At 48.3% G+C, this 15,555-nt stretch overlaps 1 protein-coding gene across 1 annotated transcript in view; it reads left to right on the top strand.

Annotated features, from left to right (window-relative positions):
* The window catches only part of SLC9A1 (solute carrier family 9 member A1), a 57,604-nt gene that overhangs the window by 23,594 nt on the left and 18,455 nt on the right, over window positions 1-15,555 (top strand). The window contains exon 2 of the mRNA XM_038377922.2: window positions 14,784-15,244. Coding sequence (XP_038233850.1) covers window positions 14,784-15,244 — 461 coding nt within the window. The remainder of the gene's footprint in view (window positions 1-14,783; window positions 15,245-15,555) is intronic.

The raw sequence follows: 15,555 nt of genomic DNA, 5'->3' as shown, positions 1-15,555 counted from the left end.
GTAGGACTTTTTTTTTTTCTTTTCCTACTCCTACTACCCACCTCAACGAGGCTTTTTGGGTTGATTCTGGCTCCAGAGCCCTTGATTGGTACTTTCTCTTGCCCCTCAACTAATGACAGGTTTTTGGAGGAGCAAACAGCCTTGCACTAGTCCTCATATCACCCTGGGGAAGGAGAGCTGCAGTGGCGGGAGAAGCCAAGAAGTTTGGAGATGGGGGGGGGGGGGGGAAGTGCGTATATGATGGCTTTCTAGGATGATGTGGTTTGGTGCTCATCCCTCATTAAATAAGGGTTTTGGAGATGGGGCAGGTGATTGAGTGATCTAATGTGGTTTAACAAATATAATTTCAGTGTTGAGGCCTTAACTGCAGGGCGGACATGAGCATTGGTTTTGGTCTATTGTTAAGTGTAAACCACTAGCTGTTTAGTTTCCTCAGGGCAAATCCAATCTCTGTCTCTACCCCAAAGCATCTAGATTACTGCTGACTGCCTGATGCTGCTATGGTTGCATGAGCCCTAAGTCTTCCTTTGGCTTTTATTTTTCATTTCAGTGGGCTGGTTGGTCCCATTTCCCCACCTGCCTACTGGAGGCTCCAGGAGGGATTTTTGAGGTAGAACTCTGTTAAAGCACCTGGGTATAACACTCCATAACTTCATAGGAAGCACTTTTGAATTCATAGCCACGCCTGTGTCCGGGGAAGATTAGCTAGGGGGCAGGGGATGTCTTTCAACTGACATTTTCCAGGATCCTCTCCCCAGAGTAAAGGACGACATTGTAAACTCACTCAGTGTCTGGATAAATGAGTAACTGGAGGGCGGGGTTAGTCAGGAGGGAAAGTAGTTGAGGAAGTAGCTAATCAGCTTTCCCTCCTCCACATGATGATCGGATGCTAGCTATGAGCTAGTAGATTAGTCCCAGATGCTTATTCCACAAACCCTCACTCCAAAATGCACAGATATACAGGATTTTAATTAAGAGTAATCTCTTGCATTTCTGTGGATCTCAAGGCACTCGTAAACACTAAGCCTTGCAGCTCTGGGAGGTGGCAGTATTCTTATGGTGATACATGGGAAAACAGAAGAAGTCACTGTACCCTTGGAATCAGTCAGTGGGAATAGTACTCAGGAGGAGTCCTGACTCGCAGACCCACCACTCTACCTGCCAAAGACCGTTCCTTCCCCTGTTGTATGACAAGTTGCTTAATAGGAGTAAAGAAATGTGTGCAATCAGAGACGTCACCCGGCTTAATGTTTGTCTGTCCTGCCTAGCCCAGAAACCATGCATTCTCTCCTAGTCCGTTCAGACAATGAAGGTACCAGTCTAGCGGCAGCTCCCCAACCCCACTCTAACCTCTGCCTTTTTAAGTTCATAGCTGGACATAGTCTGGTGGAAATTGTGTCTTTGCCTAATGCTGGGCAAAAAGTTTGGTTGGCAAGCTCTTTGGGGAAATGGGTGCACTGGTTAGTTCATCGGGGAGCAGGCCACTTTCATTAAGCTGGTATAGAAGTGGTAGGGGGAGTTTAAATGGGCGTGGAATACAGTGGTCTTCAAAGGGCCAACTGAAGGATGAAAGAGGACGCTGGGATTTGTAAGTGGTGGGTGTAGCAGGACTGCAGCTGGATTAGGTGCATGGTTACTGTGGCAACAGGGGCTGGCCATATAAGTACCAAAATTAGGATAATGGTATTACAAGGGGATCATGCTTGCTCCCCTGTTAATCAGCCACAGGCATCTAGTGACTGGATCAGTTTATCCACCTCCTAAAGTGACTCTGGTGTCAACGCAGTCAATTGTACAGCTGCACTGATCCTTTTTGTATAGGAGAGCAAGAACCTGTCAATCCCTCTGAAAGCAGTAAATAACACTGGGAGAGGGTGTTCCGTCTGGTTGCTGAAATGCATATACATTTCAGCATTTCTCCCCTCAGTCGAGTATAGGAAGAGCAGCATCCTTGTTCATAGTCTCTTGCTGCCTCTTTGGATGGTGTTGACCTGCCAGCTGCAGCCTCCTAAAGAGTTAAGTTTCAGAGTAGCAGCCGTGTTGGTCTGCATCTGCAAAAAGAACAGGAGTACTTGTGGGTGCCACAAGTACTCCTGTTCTTTTTCTAAAGAGTTAAGGTAGCCTTGTTGTGAAGACTCTTATGTTGCACAGAGACCTGAGGTGTGTGCAGCTGTCTAACTTGCTCCAGCAAGACAGACATCTGCAGTGTCCTTCAGAAGGGCAGCCCCAGCTGAGCATGCTCCGTTCTCCTCCTGTGTTAATCTATTTTCCAGCTGTTCGTGGCTTTCCCCCCCTGTGCTGTGTTAAGAACAGCAATGGATCTAGTTCCATGGTGTAGCTCCAGTGAGGTGGGAGCCACAGGGTTTTGTTGGGAGTATTGCTTCCTTGCAAGTAGCTGGGCTGCTCTGGGAGCTGCAGTTTTGCTGCAGACTTAACTTTTTGCTCTTCGTTCTGTGCTGTGTGCATCAGCTGGCTGAGCAGAGACTGGAAGAGGGAACCATGTTTCTCCTTTAAAATTGCATCCAGACTACCCTCCCATCAGGGGACTAAGGGCGGCACAATCCTAGTTATAACAGCAAAGGAATAACCACAGTTGTTAATTGGGAGGAGTGGGGGGGATCCTCTCTTTGGGATCTTCCACTTTCGGTTTGGAACTTGATGACCCAGGGATTTTATTCTTCATTGTGTCTGGTGCCTTAGTGTCATCCAGAAGTTACACAAAAGAGCAACATAGAATCATAGAATATCAGGGTTGGAAGGGACCTCAGGAGGTCATCTAGTCCAACCCCCTAATATCTTCCTGTCCTTGGTATTCAGTCCTCTCTAAAAAGGGCTATTGCTGTAAAATATCTGACCTACTGAAAAGCAGCATGGGCTGGTGGGCTGAGCATCAGAATTTCCTGGGTTCTATTCCCAACTCTGACCCTGAGTCATTGCATGGTCGTGGGCAAGATTCTTCCCCCCGTGCCTCAGTTTCTCCCGTTCTGGGAAAGCGGAACGGTAACTCGTAAGATGTGTATGGAGATGGAAGTGTGTTCCCTGCAATAATAGTGGGGCATGTTATTAAGAGCACTGAATTTAGAGAACCTAATTTTAATGACAAGTTTCAGACAATTTTAATGGTGGCTGGCTGCAGTTGGCAATGGAAATTGTTCCAAATTTTGGATGTCTGTCTACAGCCTATGTTGCCTTTAGAGAGAGAGGATGATCCAGTGGCTTACACTCGGTGACTTTGCTCCACATTGCTGGAGTGTTGGGAGGATAAACGTGCTGTGAGGCTTTCAGATGCTATGCTAACAGAGGCCAGATAAGTACCATAAGTGGATAGAGAGCTTCTCAGTAGATCTATCTGCTCAAGCCCTGCAGTTTTTGGCGAAGGACATTGTTAGAGTACCCTGTAATCCCCACCTGCCTGACTGTAATGTAGACAGGGTGCTGTGTTTGGGAGAAGAGGATATTAAACAGTGAAAAGGTGCTGGCTCCCCATCCATGGGATCACAATTGGAGTTCTGGTGAAGTGAGGTTTCCAGTCTAGAGTTCCACTGTCCTAGACTCCTCTCAGTTCAGAAAACTGGAGTAAAATTCCCATGGCCCTCCATCTTCTGCTCAGGTGAGGGTCTGCTCTGCTGCAATGGACGTAGTATTCTAGCCCTCTGTGACTCCAGTGGGAGCAGGATCAAGCCCTGATTTACCTGTGGATCTTTCTCCCTCTTCTCCCTTGCTCCCAACATTTGCTCTTAGTCAGAGGATGCTCCCAAAGGTATGATACCAAAGGAAGCTCTTGAGCTTTCAAGCAACTTTCCCTTAGCTGTAGGGGATGCCCCCTTTCCTTTGTGGCTGATGGTAGGACATCCAATTATGCACTTTGTCCTGTTAGTGAAACCCGTGCTGCTGTCCTCCTGCATTGTTGTCTGTGAGCACTTGGGAGCTTGAGGTAGAAAAGGGAGGGTTACAAGGTAGTTAACGGTTTATATCTGAGAGACTCCATTGGACTTGGCTGGAGTTTCCAGGCTCTTAGAAACTCTAGGGCTGAAGCTATGTGCCTGACTGATGCCCCATTGCTCCATGGTATGGATGGCAGTCATCAAAGCTGTCTGATTTGCAGGATCTTCATGGCGCTGGGGCAACAGCCTATGCTGGGGATGAGCCATCTTGCTTGCGGTCATCCTTCCCAATGCAGAGAGGCAGACTGACTCCATCTCCGTTCCAGTTCAATTGGGCAGCAACCCATGTAAATGCAAACGTTAGCATGGAAGTTGGCACACTCTGGCTCCTTTCCCATCCCTCTGCTTTGTTTCAAGACATTGGTTTTATGGGACTTGGAATCTAACAAAAGCAGAGTGAATATGTGAAGTGCTTTTTCCTCCCTCGTTTCTTAATCTTTTCCATTAGAGGAGGGATGGTAACTGTGGGGCCCTAGCATATGCATTCTGCCTGCCTAAAATTCCTAGGCAGCTTCACTGGGACACCGTGCTCTTTGCTGCTGAAATGTATGTAGGAACCAGACCTGTAGTCCCTCTAGTACACTGTCCTGTCTCTGACAGTGGCCAATACCAGATGCTTCAGAGGAAGGTGCAAGAAACTGCAGAAGTCACAATCTTTACTTGCCATGAGAGGGAATGGCTTCTGAACCCCAGACAGTTAGTGACTAGTGCCCACCTGGTGTGGGTTTATGCTATCTGACATAATTGTGGATGTTTTTAAGAATAGACTTGAGTAATCCTCTTTTAAATCCTGCCAAACTGTTAATCCCAATTAGACCTTGTGGCAGAGTGTTCCACAGGGTAAAAAGAAAAGGAGTACTTGTGGCACCTTAGAGACTAACAAATTTATTTGAGCATAAGCTTTCGTGAGCTACAGCTATTCTTTTTGCGAATACAGACTAACACGGCTGCTACTCTGAAACCTTCCACAGGGTAATTATGCATCATGTAAAACAGAGGTTTTGCTTTTATTAGTTAAAAACTTGCTGCCTTTCAATTTCATTGGACTCCTTGTTCTTGTACAGCACTGAGGATAAATAGACGCCCACTGTCTAACAGCAACACTGCATGGATATTGTAGAGAAATATAAACAGCTGCTATTTTTCAACCCAGAGGTGGTACCATTTCAGTGGTGGGTGAACTGGTTCCTAGATATACCATAGCTAATCTAGTAGTAAAACACATTGGAATTAATGACATAGCATCAGTTACTGTTACTGAGCTGTCTTCTGGGATTCCACCAAAAGAGTTGCTTTGGAAGTTAAGGTAGGAAATCTAGGCATTTCATAGAATCATAAAACTGGAAGGGACCTCGAGAGGTCATCTAGTCCAGTCCCCTGCACTCAAGGCAGGACTAAGTATTATCTAGACCATCGCTGACAGGTGTTTGTCCATCCTGCTCTTAAAAATCCCCAATGATGGAGATTCCACAACCTCCCTAGGCAATTTATTCCAGTGCTTAACCACTCTGACAATTAGGAATTTTTTCCTAATCTCCAACCTAAACCGCCCTTGCTGCAATTTAAGCCCATTGCTTCTTGTCCTGTCCTCAGATTAAAAAGAATGTTTCTCCCCCCTCCTTGTAGATTTTGGAACTTTTTCTGCTTCAGCCATAATATTTAGCTTCCAGCCTCCCATGCTACCTCTTCCTGCTCAGTCTGTTGCCAGATCTGACCTGTTCCATGGCACTGGGAGGATTCTTTTTGAATTGATGAGTAGCTATAATCCAGGCTATCGCTGTCAGCACCCCAAGAGACAGCACATGTCCTGCCAGTTCACAATCCTGATGCTGCGTCTGACTGTGGCTGGCAAGCTGTTAATGCATCAGTGGGTGGTGGAGGAAAAAATAAATGATCCAAACACTGTGTCCATGGATGGGATAGGAGAATGCACAAAGAATACCTTCCAGACCGCCCCTCCATGGGCAACTATGTACAACTAGACTGCCTTTAGAGAGCGGAAGTGTGGCCCAGTGGTTAGGCCTAAGACTTGGGAGGTCTGAGTTCAATTCCCTGTTCCATCACAGACTTCCTGTGTGACCTTGGGCAAGTCCCCCAGGCCTAGAGTCACAAAGGTCATCCACTGAATTCAGAAGTTAGGAAACTTAAATACCTTTATGGATCTGGGCCTCAGTCTCTCTATGCCTAAGTTCCCCATCTGTAAAATGGGGTAATAGCACCTCTGTGTCCTACAAGGGCATTGTAAGGGTTAAAGATCATGGAGCGCTTTGCGATCTACTGATCAATAATAAATACCCACTAAGCCTCAATAGCACTTTTATCTTAGCTGCAGTGGTACAAATGTTAGCTCTAGTTAAAAGATCACCTCCCATCACCATCACTCACCTCCTGCTATAGTGAGGGGCCAGTTTATGATGTTGTCCACTGTTAGCAGGCATGACTAAAAAGCGTGAGATCCATTTTTCATTCTTCACCTCCCATTTCTTCTCTTGTCACCTGGTTTGGACTCAGCCCGAATGTGACTTCTGATTAGAAAGTTTGAGGAAATATCAGCATAACCGTTTTCAGAGTCATTAGCAAGTAAAGAAAGCGGGAGTTGGCTGACATCAAGCAGCTGCATAATGCTGATGTAGCTAGCTGCAGCCATTGAACATGGCTTGTTTAACCTTATTCTCAGTGCGAAAACGCCCCATGCCATTCTGTCGAAAAGCAGATCAGTCTTGCTAAAGTTATTTTAATAATATTTATAAGGCGCTCCATCTTCAGATGTCAAAGCGCTTTACCAGGGAGCTAGGCCCCACTCCTGCAGTGGGTAGCACACAAGTGGGCTTCTCCCATGGGCCTTTGCATAAGCGGAGGGTCCCTCACTGCTAGTCTGCCCACATGTGAGCAAATGTAGGTGCAAGGCCTTAGTTATAAACATTTTAAAATTGAGTGCTTGGACTTGCTCAGTAGAGCCGCTTCTGTTTGCCTTTCAGTGGCAGGCTGACAGTAAATCTGTTTAGAACATGGGGCGTCTATTGAAACTCATCAGCATGGGCTGTCTTCACGGCAACACATAGCCAACTCAGCGTAAGAGTACACCTATCTATCTCAATGCAAAATCCTAGTGGAGATAAGGCACAGCTAGTTTATTACTTTGACTAGCTACATCGAGGCAAGTGCCAGGTTGGGAATGTGTAGGGTTGACCTTGACTAACCACACAGGTAAAAACTACCTGTTCCTTGCCTCCACTAAGGTTTTACCTTGAGAATGATCTTGAGTTACCAATCTCAGTGTAAAATCCACACCGTTTTTGCAGCGACAGTACAGCCTCTGAGGCATCCTTAATTGCTTAAAAATCATAAATTTTAGGTGCAAGGCATTTAAGGGCAAGAGGAGATTATGTTGCATTCAATTTCCCTGAAGTGAATGTTGAGAACGCTGGTTGGGAACTTGAAAAAATTAGGGTCTGCCTTAGCTGTAACCTGACCACATTGCATCTGGGTAATAGGTTCTTTGTCTGCCTCCTTAAATGTGTCTAACTTCTGTTTGCCCATATGTGCCGGAACACATGCAGGATGTGACATGGCCAAGTCAGTGTTTTAATAGAAACCTCTATCTTTTGGATTTCCTTTTCCTTGATTTCTCAGCACTAATGTTGACTCAGCTTTCTTGCATTTGATAGTTTTTATGGCATTTGACGTGTCTGATAACAAAAGTCACTAGCCCCAGAGATTCTCTCCTCCCCCGCAGAGTTCTGCCAGCAGCCTAAATGAGCTTCATGCACTCCTGTGTAAGCTGGCTTGCTGTTAATGCTCCTAGCTCATTAGCAAATGAAGGCTGTTTACCCTTCTCAGGCATCCTGTGTGAGTCATTTTGTAATAACGCTGCTCTGCCTGGGGAGATCCTTCCCATCTGGGATTTTTCCTATGGAGACTTTAAAAAATAAATAAATCAGGCTTCTGCCCTGTGCTGCAGCAAAAAATGATTTACTTCCGAAATCAGGGCGCCAAGGAGCAGCAATGGTCTCTAATGTCAGTTTCATTCATTTGAAATGGGCTGCTGGAATGCAGGTTCTTTGGGGCTGGGACCATCTTCCTGTTTGTACAGTGCCTGTCCGTCATGGGGCCCTGGTCCGTGACTCAGACTCCTAGATACTACCACAATACAAATAATCAGTGCTTAATTTTGTCCCAGGGTTTGGCCGTTAGTAGCCCCAGCACCGCTGGGCTTGCCACCTCTGTTATGAAAGGTTTTTTGTTTTAAAAAGGCCTGAGCCCTGACATGTCTTTCATTACAAATTAAGCACTGCAAATAATTAATATTTTACCTGAACTAGATATGCCCAGTTCCGTATGCTTATAGTCCATGTGCGTCATACATCTAGATTAGCCCGAGAACAGCGTTAACCTAGGCCAGGTATTCAATTTGGATTGTTAAAATAAATAGAGCCCTGACTTTATTTGTTATGTGGCATTTTACAGCCAGTTCCATGTCTTTCTCTTACCCTATTTTGTGCTTCCATAGCTGACATCCCAGAGGGTCCCAAAGCACTGCCCATGCATTGTACAGACAGGACTCTGCTTCAACAGGGGCTGAAGAGCGCACAACACAACAGTTTAGAGCAGGAAGTGAAGAACACATGATCCATTTGAAATCGCAGGAGGATTGGAGAGCAGCAAAACGTAGCATCTGTGTGCCCCAGTGAACCCATTCTGGGTTCAGCCCTGAGATGACAAATAGCTTGTATAACCCTTATGCAACACCATCAGCAATTGAGCAAGTCCATGCATTCTTTAATTTTCCCACATGGAAACTACCAGGCCATCCATGCAATGCTAGACTGCTCATGTTCTCCTGAAGGGAGCAGAGACTAAATTGTTCAGTCCTGGGAGGCCAAAAGAGAATTGGCATTGAAGCTCAGGGCTGTGTTCTGGACAGAAGCTATTGGTAGCAGACCAGGTTCTGCATTCTCTTCTGCCTCTTCTTAAAAGATCTTGGAGAATGAGCTCTGCCGCACAAAGCAGCTGGAGTTAGTGACTCTGTCCTTTTGTATGTCGCAGATGTATCGTACTCCCACCGGCGCCGTATGGCACGCAGAGAGCTTGAGAGAAGACGAGCCTCTAATGAGGCAGGGGGAGGTTCCCTTGGTAACAGCAATGAGCAAATTATGTGAATGGGTGCTGGGGAACCTTAGCTCTGGTGTCCTGTGCCTGCTTCACTTAATGGGAGAAAGATGTACATAATTTTCTCTTGAACGATCCCCACCCAGCTGGGAGGTGAGGATGCTGCAAGGTTTTATAAAGCCTGCTCTAGTCGTTTTAATATTGGATTAGCCTCTGCCTTTCAGAGGGTGGCAGTCCTTAGGCTTCAGAGTAGCAGCCATGTTAGACTGTATCCACAAAAAGAAAAGGAGTACTTGTGGTACCTTAGAGACTAACACATTTATTTGAGCATAAGCTTTCGTGAGCTACAGCTCACTTCATCGGATGCTTAAGCTGGGAATCCTGTTCCAATGGGATGATCAGAAGGCCAATTGTCACCTTTCACCTGCTGCCCACGAAATACCTTGGTGCTCTTCACTGCATGAACAAGGCTCTGCATGCTTCGCAAAGCTCCCCTGGCGAGCTTGCTGCTTGGCACATGCTATTGGGGTAAACTGTACCGGAAAGCTGCCTTACCCCAGCTGATATGGCTGCTTAGCTCTTGGGGAGCAAGCTGCCTCTGCAGAGTTCCTCTGGAATAAATCATCAACCCTTGCAGCTTCACTCGGAGGGTCCAGGGAGATAAATACTATCCCCACTTTACAGATGTGGAAACCGAGGCACACAGACACATGACTTGCCCAGAGTTTCACAGGAAGCCGGTGTCTGAGATGGGGTTAGAAGTGAGGTGTTAGAACTTTGGCCTTGCTTGTGTGCCACAAGCCTGCACTGCAAGGGCCATTCTCTCCCACTCACTGCCCTGTCTCCCCTTTCTCACATCCGGCCTGGGGCAGTATGAGGGTGGGTGTGCTCTCCATTCCAGCAATGGGTACGCTGCTACCATTACTGTCTGTTTTTACCCCCTCTCCTCCCCATGATGAGCGGTCTAATGCTCCTTGCTTCCCATCGTTGATGGGCTGAGGCTGGTAATTGTCTCCATGGGATCACAGCAGTAGCCTGGTAGAAGTAAGCTTTCATGCGCTCTTTAAGAAGAGAAGGTGGGGAGTGAATGTGTTTGAAATTTAGCGAGATCAAAGGCATAATTAATGCGCAGCCCATGTAAGTTTATTTTTAGGGCTTCACAGAAAGGCTGTAGATGTTTAATTTGCACTGGCACATGGATGCTCCAGATTAATGGAATCCTGAGAGTGAAAGGAACAAAGTGAGACACTGAATTGTTGCGGGGAGAGGACGTTATTCAATACTTGAACATATTTAGCAAGTGACACCTGACTGACTCACTGCAGATTTCTTGCAATGCATGTAGCTTAAGCCATGATCTGGCTAGGGCTGATGTGCATTGGATCAGAGTTTCTCAGTGAAGGTCTGTGGACCAGTGCCAGTCCATGGCAGCCTCCTTACCGCTCCCTGAGATTTTCCTGACACAGTTTAGGAAGGCAGCAAGCTGGTCCCTGGTATCAAAAAGGTTGAGGAACACCAATATCCTATGCAGTGGAAATACAAACCTTTTCAATCCTCTGCTTTAACGCCTCTCCTGGGAAACAGACACATTATTAAAGATCAACACGACTTCAGGTAAGTGAGAGATGTAGCTGTGTCTGGTAGTGGCAATGGAAGCACCAAAAGCCATGTGTCCTGTAACTAGCCGGGTCAGCGACCTGGATATACTCCACTGCTACCCCTGCTTTTTGTGCAAGGCAGAAACCAGGTTGGGATTTTAGCCTTCAAGTCCCAGAGCCTGGTTTTCAAAGGTCTGATCATCCACAGCTCCAGTCAGTTCCTGAGGGTGTGTCTGTGCTGCAAGTCTCAGAGCCTGGGTCAGCTAACTTGGGCTTGCGGGACTCAGGCTGCAGACATGTGGGCTTCTGCCGGAGCCCGGGCTCTGAGACCCTTCCCCCTTTATGGGGTCTCAGAGCTCCAGCCTGAGCCCACATGTTTACACTGCAATTTTATAACCCCCGACCTGGGCCAGCCACGTCATGGGTGTTTTACTACTATGTAGACAAATTCCGATAGTGCATCACCTCGGGAGGGGCCCGTTTCCTAGGGTGGGAGGCTGAAGCCAGTTTAGTCTTCATGGTTGCATTTCTGCTATATTTTACTGCCTCAGTGTGCCTAATATAAGAGCTGAATGATTTCCCCCACTCCTCCCTCTGTTGCCCACTAGCAGGTGCGAAAGGCAGGGGATGCTTTTTCCTCCTCTCCAGATCCTCCACGCCTTCTGTCCTCCTGTCCCCTTCAGACTCTTAGATTGTGTGACAATGGCAGGTCTGGTGCATGGTGATTAATTGCAGCTGTCTAACAGTAATTCCACTGGATGTGCCTTCTTGGCAGCTGGTACCAGAGGTAACCGAATGCACTGGGGGACTAGCAATGGGGTTAAGAGCCTCTGTCCTCCAGGTCTCTGGTTAAAAGCCAGGGCTGTAATGATCAGATGACTATCTGGCCTGTGTGACATGAATTAGACAGCGGCCAAGTATCCACCTCACGCAGATTTACTGTAACTGGCACCTCTTGATCCCCTCGCTAGCTTCAGCAGAGGCCATGGACTGAATGGGCTGCATAGACCAAACTCCCCCCTCACGGATAGACAGTTCCACGCTTGCATGTGCTTCAGACTTGAGGCTCGTGGGCAGGGCAGGAAGTTTGCGCGGCTGCAATCTTTGCCTTCGCTATTCTGTTCTCTGGGGCTGTCAACCCTACGTTTTCTCCCAGCACGAAAATTCCCCCATTTAAAAAATGTCCCTTGGTGCTAGTGCCTGTCTCGCACACCCACCGCCCTCCCACCCCCCCCAAAAAAGTCACCAATGCGCGGGGGCTGCTTACTCCAACTAAGGCACTCTAATAGATGGGGGTGTGCAGGAGCCCCTCCCCTAGGAGCAGCCAGTTGGCACTGGTGTGATGGTCATTCTGGGCCGAGCCCCCTAAGAAACGAAGCCGGAGTGCTACGCATTTTTCCTTCCCTCCTTCGTTTAGCCATAACTCTGTCTGAGGTCTGCAAATACCCCTTCTGCTATTAGAGCTCTGCAGCATCACACACCCCTAGTTCAGCCCAGAGCCCCACCCCCAGACTGGCTAATTTCACATTGTGGCTATGGAAATAACCCCTGCCCCATATCAGAGCTCTGCAACCCCTGCACAGTGGGGGAGTGGCTACAGTTTGGAGGTGGTGGAAGCTAGCATAATTCTAAGTCTATTTCCATCCTTTAGGCCTGTTCATTGTAAATCCTATTAACTTGGGGGTACGTGATCCAGTCTGGTGATCGGAGCAAACTGCTGACTCACTGCTTGACCGTCAGCCATGTGTTCGAATTTGTGCCTCAGCCGTCCCAGCACCCAAATTGGGTGACAGCAGTGGGATGTCACTGCGGAGCAGAGGCTGTCAGCTCCGCATTCTCAGCTGAACTAGGCATTTACCATCCAGATCTGTGTTTGCGCACGCTGCAAGATGCTTGCGTCGCACGGTTGCCCTGGAAGGCAGGAAGCCCCCCGTCTGCTTGATACACAAGCTGCAGATGTCGTCTTCCCTGCACCTGACTTGCTGGCTCGCTAATTTACCTTGCAGCTAGGGCACCTGCAGAGATGAAGTTGGGTTGGATTTTGTTTCCCTCCCTAAGGCAGGTGTTAAAAATGTTACTAGTCTCTTCCTTAATTTTTACCTTGAAAAGCCTATCAGAAGTCTGCTAGCCAGAGAACTAAACCTGTTAGCCAGAAGCCAATTGGGGGGAGCGGGGGAGGCAACTCGGGATCTCCACCGAGCTCCAGCAGCCATGTTTTGGTGAGAAGCTCCACTCCCCCTAAGCTCCTGGAGAGGAGAAGGGTCCTGAGATCCATGATAGGAGTCTGTCCCAAGGCTCCGGCTCTCATATCAGTCTCTGACTGGTAGGGGGTGGATAAATTTCAAGTCCCTCCCTGTAGCCACCTGTAGGTTCCCCATTTTGGCCCCCAGAGGGGACAATGTGTTCTTTTTTTTTCTCCTCCACCCCTCTGGGGCCCTTTAGCCCAAAAGGCTCCTGCATCCTGCAGGGGATGCTATTTTTTTTTTCTTCAAACTTTAGGTGATGAGGTGTGGGGAGAAGAAAGGGGGGGAATGGGGGTCATCCTCCCCCATGATAAGCCCTTTGAATATAACAGAACTGACCAGAGCCTTGTTAGCTTTCCTCAAGCAACTGCAAGGTGAAACCATGGGCAGCACCAAAAGCACTGGGGCTGTGTCTCTACAGATTCAAGAGGAAAGCATTGTGCTGGTTCTCATTTGGAAAGTTATCTTTGCAGCCGTCTAAGGGCTGCAACTTCTTATATATTTATTTGTAGTGCATGGGCCAGGACCCCATTGTGCTAGGCTCTGTACAAACACACAACAAAAATGTCCCCTGTCCCGAAGAGCTTTCAATCCATGTAAAAAATCTAGGTTCAGCGATTGATAACTTAGACCCCTTCCCTCACTAGGGAAAGCTTCCTGTTTGCCATGTCACCAAGAACAGATGGTACAGCCAAGAGCTCGGAAGAATGAAATGGCCAAGCTACTAACAAAAGGATGGGATTTCTCATTTAAAATCCGCTCCTGTTCCAGGAAACTGGAGGGTAGCATATGTACCTCGCGTCTTAAAAATAAAGCACTGGGTAAAACCCAGTGAATTGCATCAGTATCCGGAAACTTGGTTGAAATGATGGTTTAAAATAGGATTATAAAACGCCTCTCTGGAGCACTGGTTGGATCTGGTTTAACGATTCCTACACCAGAGGAAGGGGATGCTGGATCTAGGCATATAGTGAGCTCACATCCTGCCTTTGTTCCCCTACGCCCCAAAGTGAGGGTGAGTTTGCAAGTTAAAAACAAGTCCCTGACTCAGCTCCCAAAACAAAGGAGCGACCCTGGTCCATGAGGATGTGTTGCCCAGTTCTTCATGTCGAGCGACCCTCCCGTCTCTATGGTGGAAGGAGCTGGACGTTTCAGCTAGTTTCTGCTGCAGAGGAAGGGCTAAGGAGCCGCTCTGACTGGCCTCAAAAGAGCAGAGGATCTGCCTCTGAGTCAGTGGCTGGTGTCCATGCTAGAGGTGCTGGGCTCCTTGAGTAGGAGACTGGCAGCCGGGGTATTAAGGGTGTGTTGCAAAAGCCAACTTGTGCTGGCCTAGTGTCTTTTGTAGCAGCATTGTGTGGGCAGCGCACTCTCCACGAGGGGCATATTTGGGTATAAGCTTTGTAGGTCTGATGAGCAGAGCTGAAGCAGTCAGCAGCTTGAGCCGTTCAGATTAGCAGTGGTGGAGTGTGCGGCAGCACTGGGGTGGCCATAAAGCCACGCCATTAACAGGTAGCTGCTCCTGCCCGTGGAAGTTCATAGCTTCTTCTGTTCCCTGGCCTGGAAATGAACAACAAAGATCTGCAGGGTCATCTTAGTCCATCACCCTCCTATCTGAGCCGCTCGCATACGTTTGTCTGCAGCTGTAAGGTAGGGCAGTGCTAATATCCCCATTTTACAGCTGAGGCACAGAGATGAAGTGACATGCCCAAGGTGTCTGAGTCGGTGGCAGAATAGGGAACGGACTCCAGGTCTCCTGGGTCCATAGCCAGTTCCTTAGCCACAAGACCACCCTTCCTTTAATCGGCAAACACATGTCTCAGTTTGATGCTCGCTGCCATGGGGGCAGGCTGCCTGTTGTAACATGGCTGCAACTGTCTTCCCTTGCCTAGGTTTCCATGTGATTCCCTCTGTGTCCAACATCGTGCCGGAGAGCTGCCTCCTCATCGTGGTGGGGCTTCTGGTTGGGGGACTCATCAAGGGGGTCGGGGAGAGTCCCCCGATCCTGAAGTCAGACATCTTCTTCCTCTTCCTCCTCCCGCCCATCATCTTGGATGCCGGCTACTTCCTGCCCCTGCGCCAGTTCACGGAGAACCTGGGGACCATCTTGATCTTTGCGGTGGTGGGGACGCTCTGGAACGCCTTTTTCCTGGGCGGGCTGATGTACGCCGTGTGCCAGATCAGCGGCACTGGCCTGGGTCACATTGGCTTGCTGGCCAATCTGCTCTTCGGCAGCATCATCTCGGCGGTGGATCCGGTGGCGGTGCTGGCTGTCTTCGAGGAGATCCACATCAATGAGCTCCTGCACATCCTGGTGTTTGGGGAATCCTTGCTGAATGACGCCGTCACTGTGGTGAGTGAAGCACATGTCAAGCTGCTTGTAAGGCCCTGTGTTTGGTCTGGTGGTAGAGCTCCCTCGAGGGCAGCAGAATCTAGACTGGAGAGCGGGGTGGATATGATTGGATTAGATCAGTGGTTTCTAAACTGGGGTTTGCAAAATGTTACAGGGGGTTCTCGAGGGGGGGGGAAATTCCCTAATAGCAAACAGAGCTGTCCCTAGGGACCCCGGACAGCCTGGGGCCAGCAGCCCAGTGCCCCTGGACTTCCAAGAGCTAAGCAGATCAAAGCAAGCATATCTATCACACTGAGGAGATTTTAAATTTC

This window comes from Dermochelys coriacea, chromosome 19 (genome assembly GCF_009764565.3).
Source record: "Dermochelys coriacea isolate rDerCor1 chromosome 19, rDerCor1.pri.v4, whole genome shotgun sequence".
NCBI lineage: Eukaryota > Metazoa > Chordata > Testudines > Dermochelyidae > Dermochelys > Dermochelys coriacea.
This window is presented reverse-complemented; position numbering and strand designations above follow the sequence as displayed.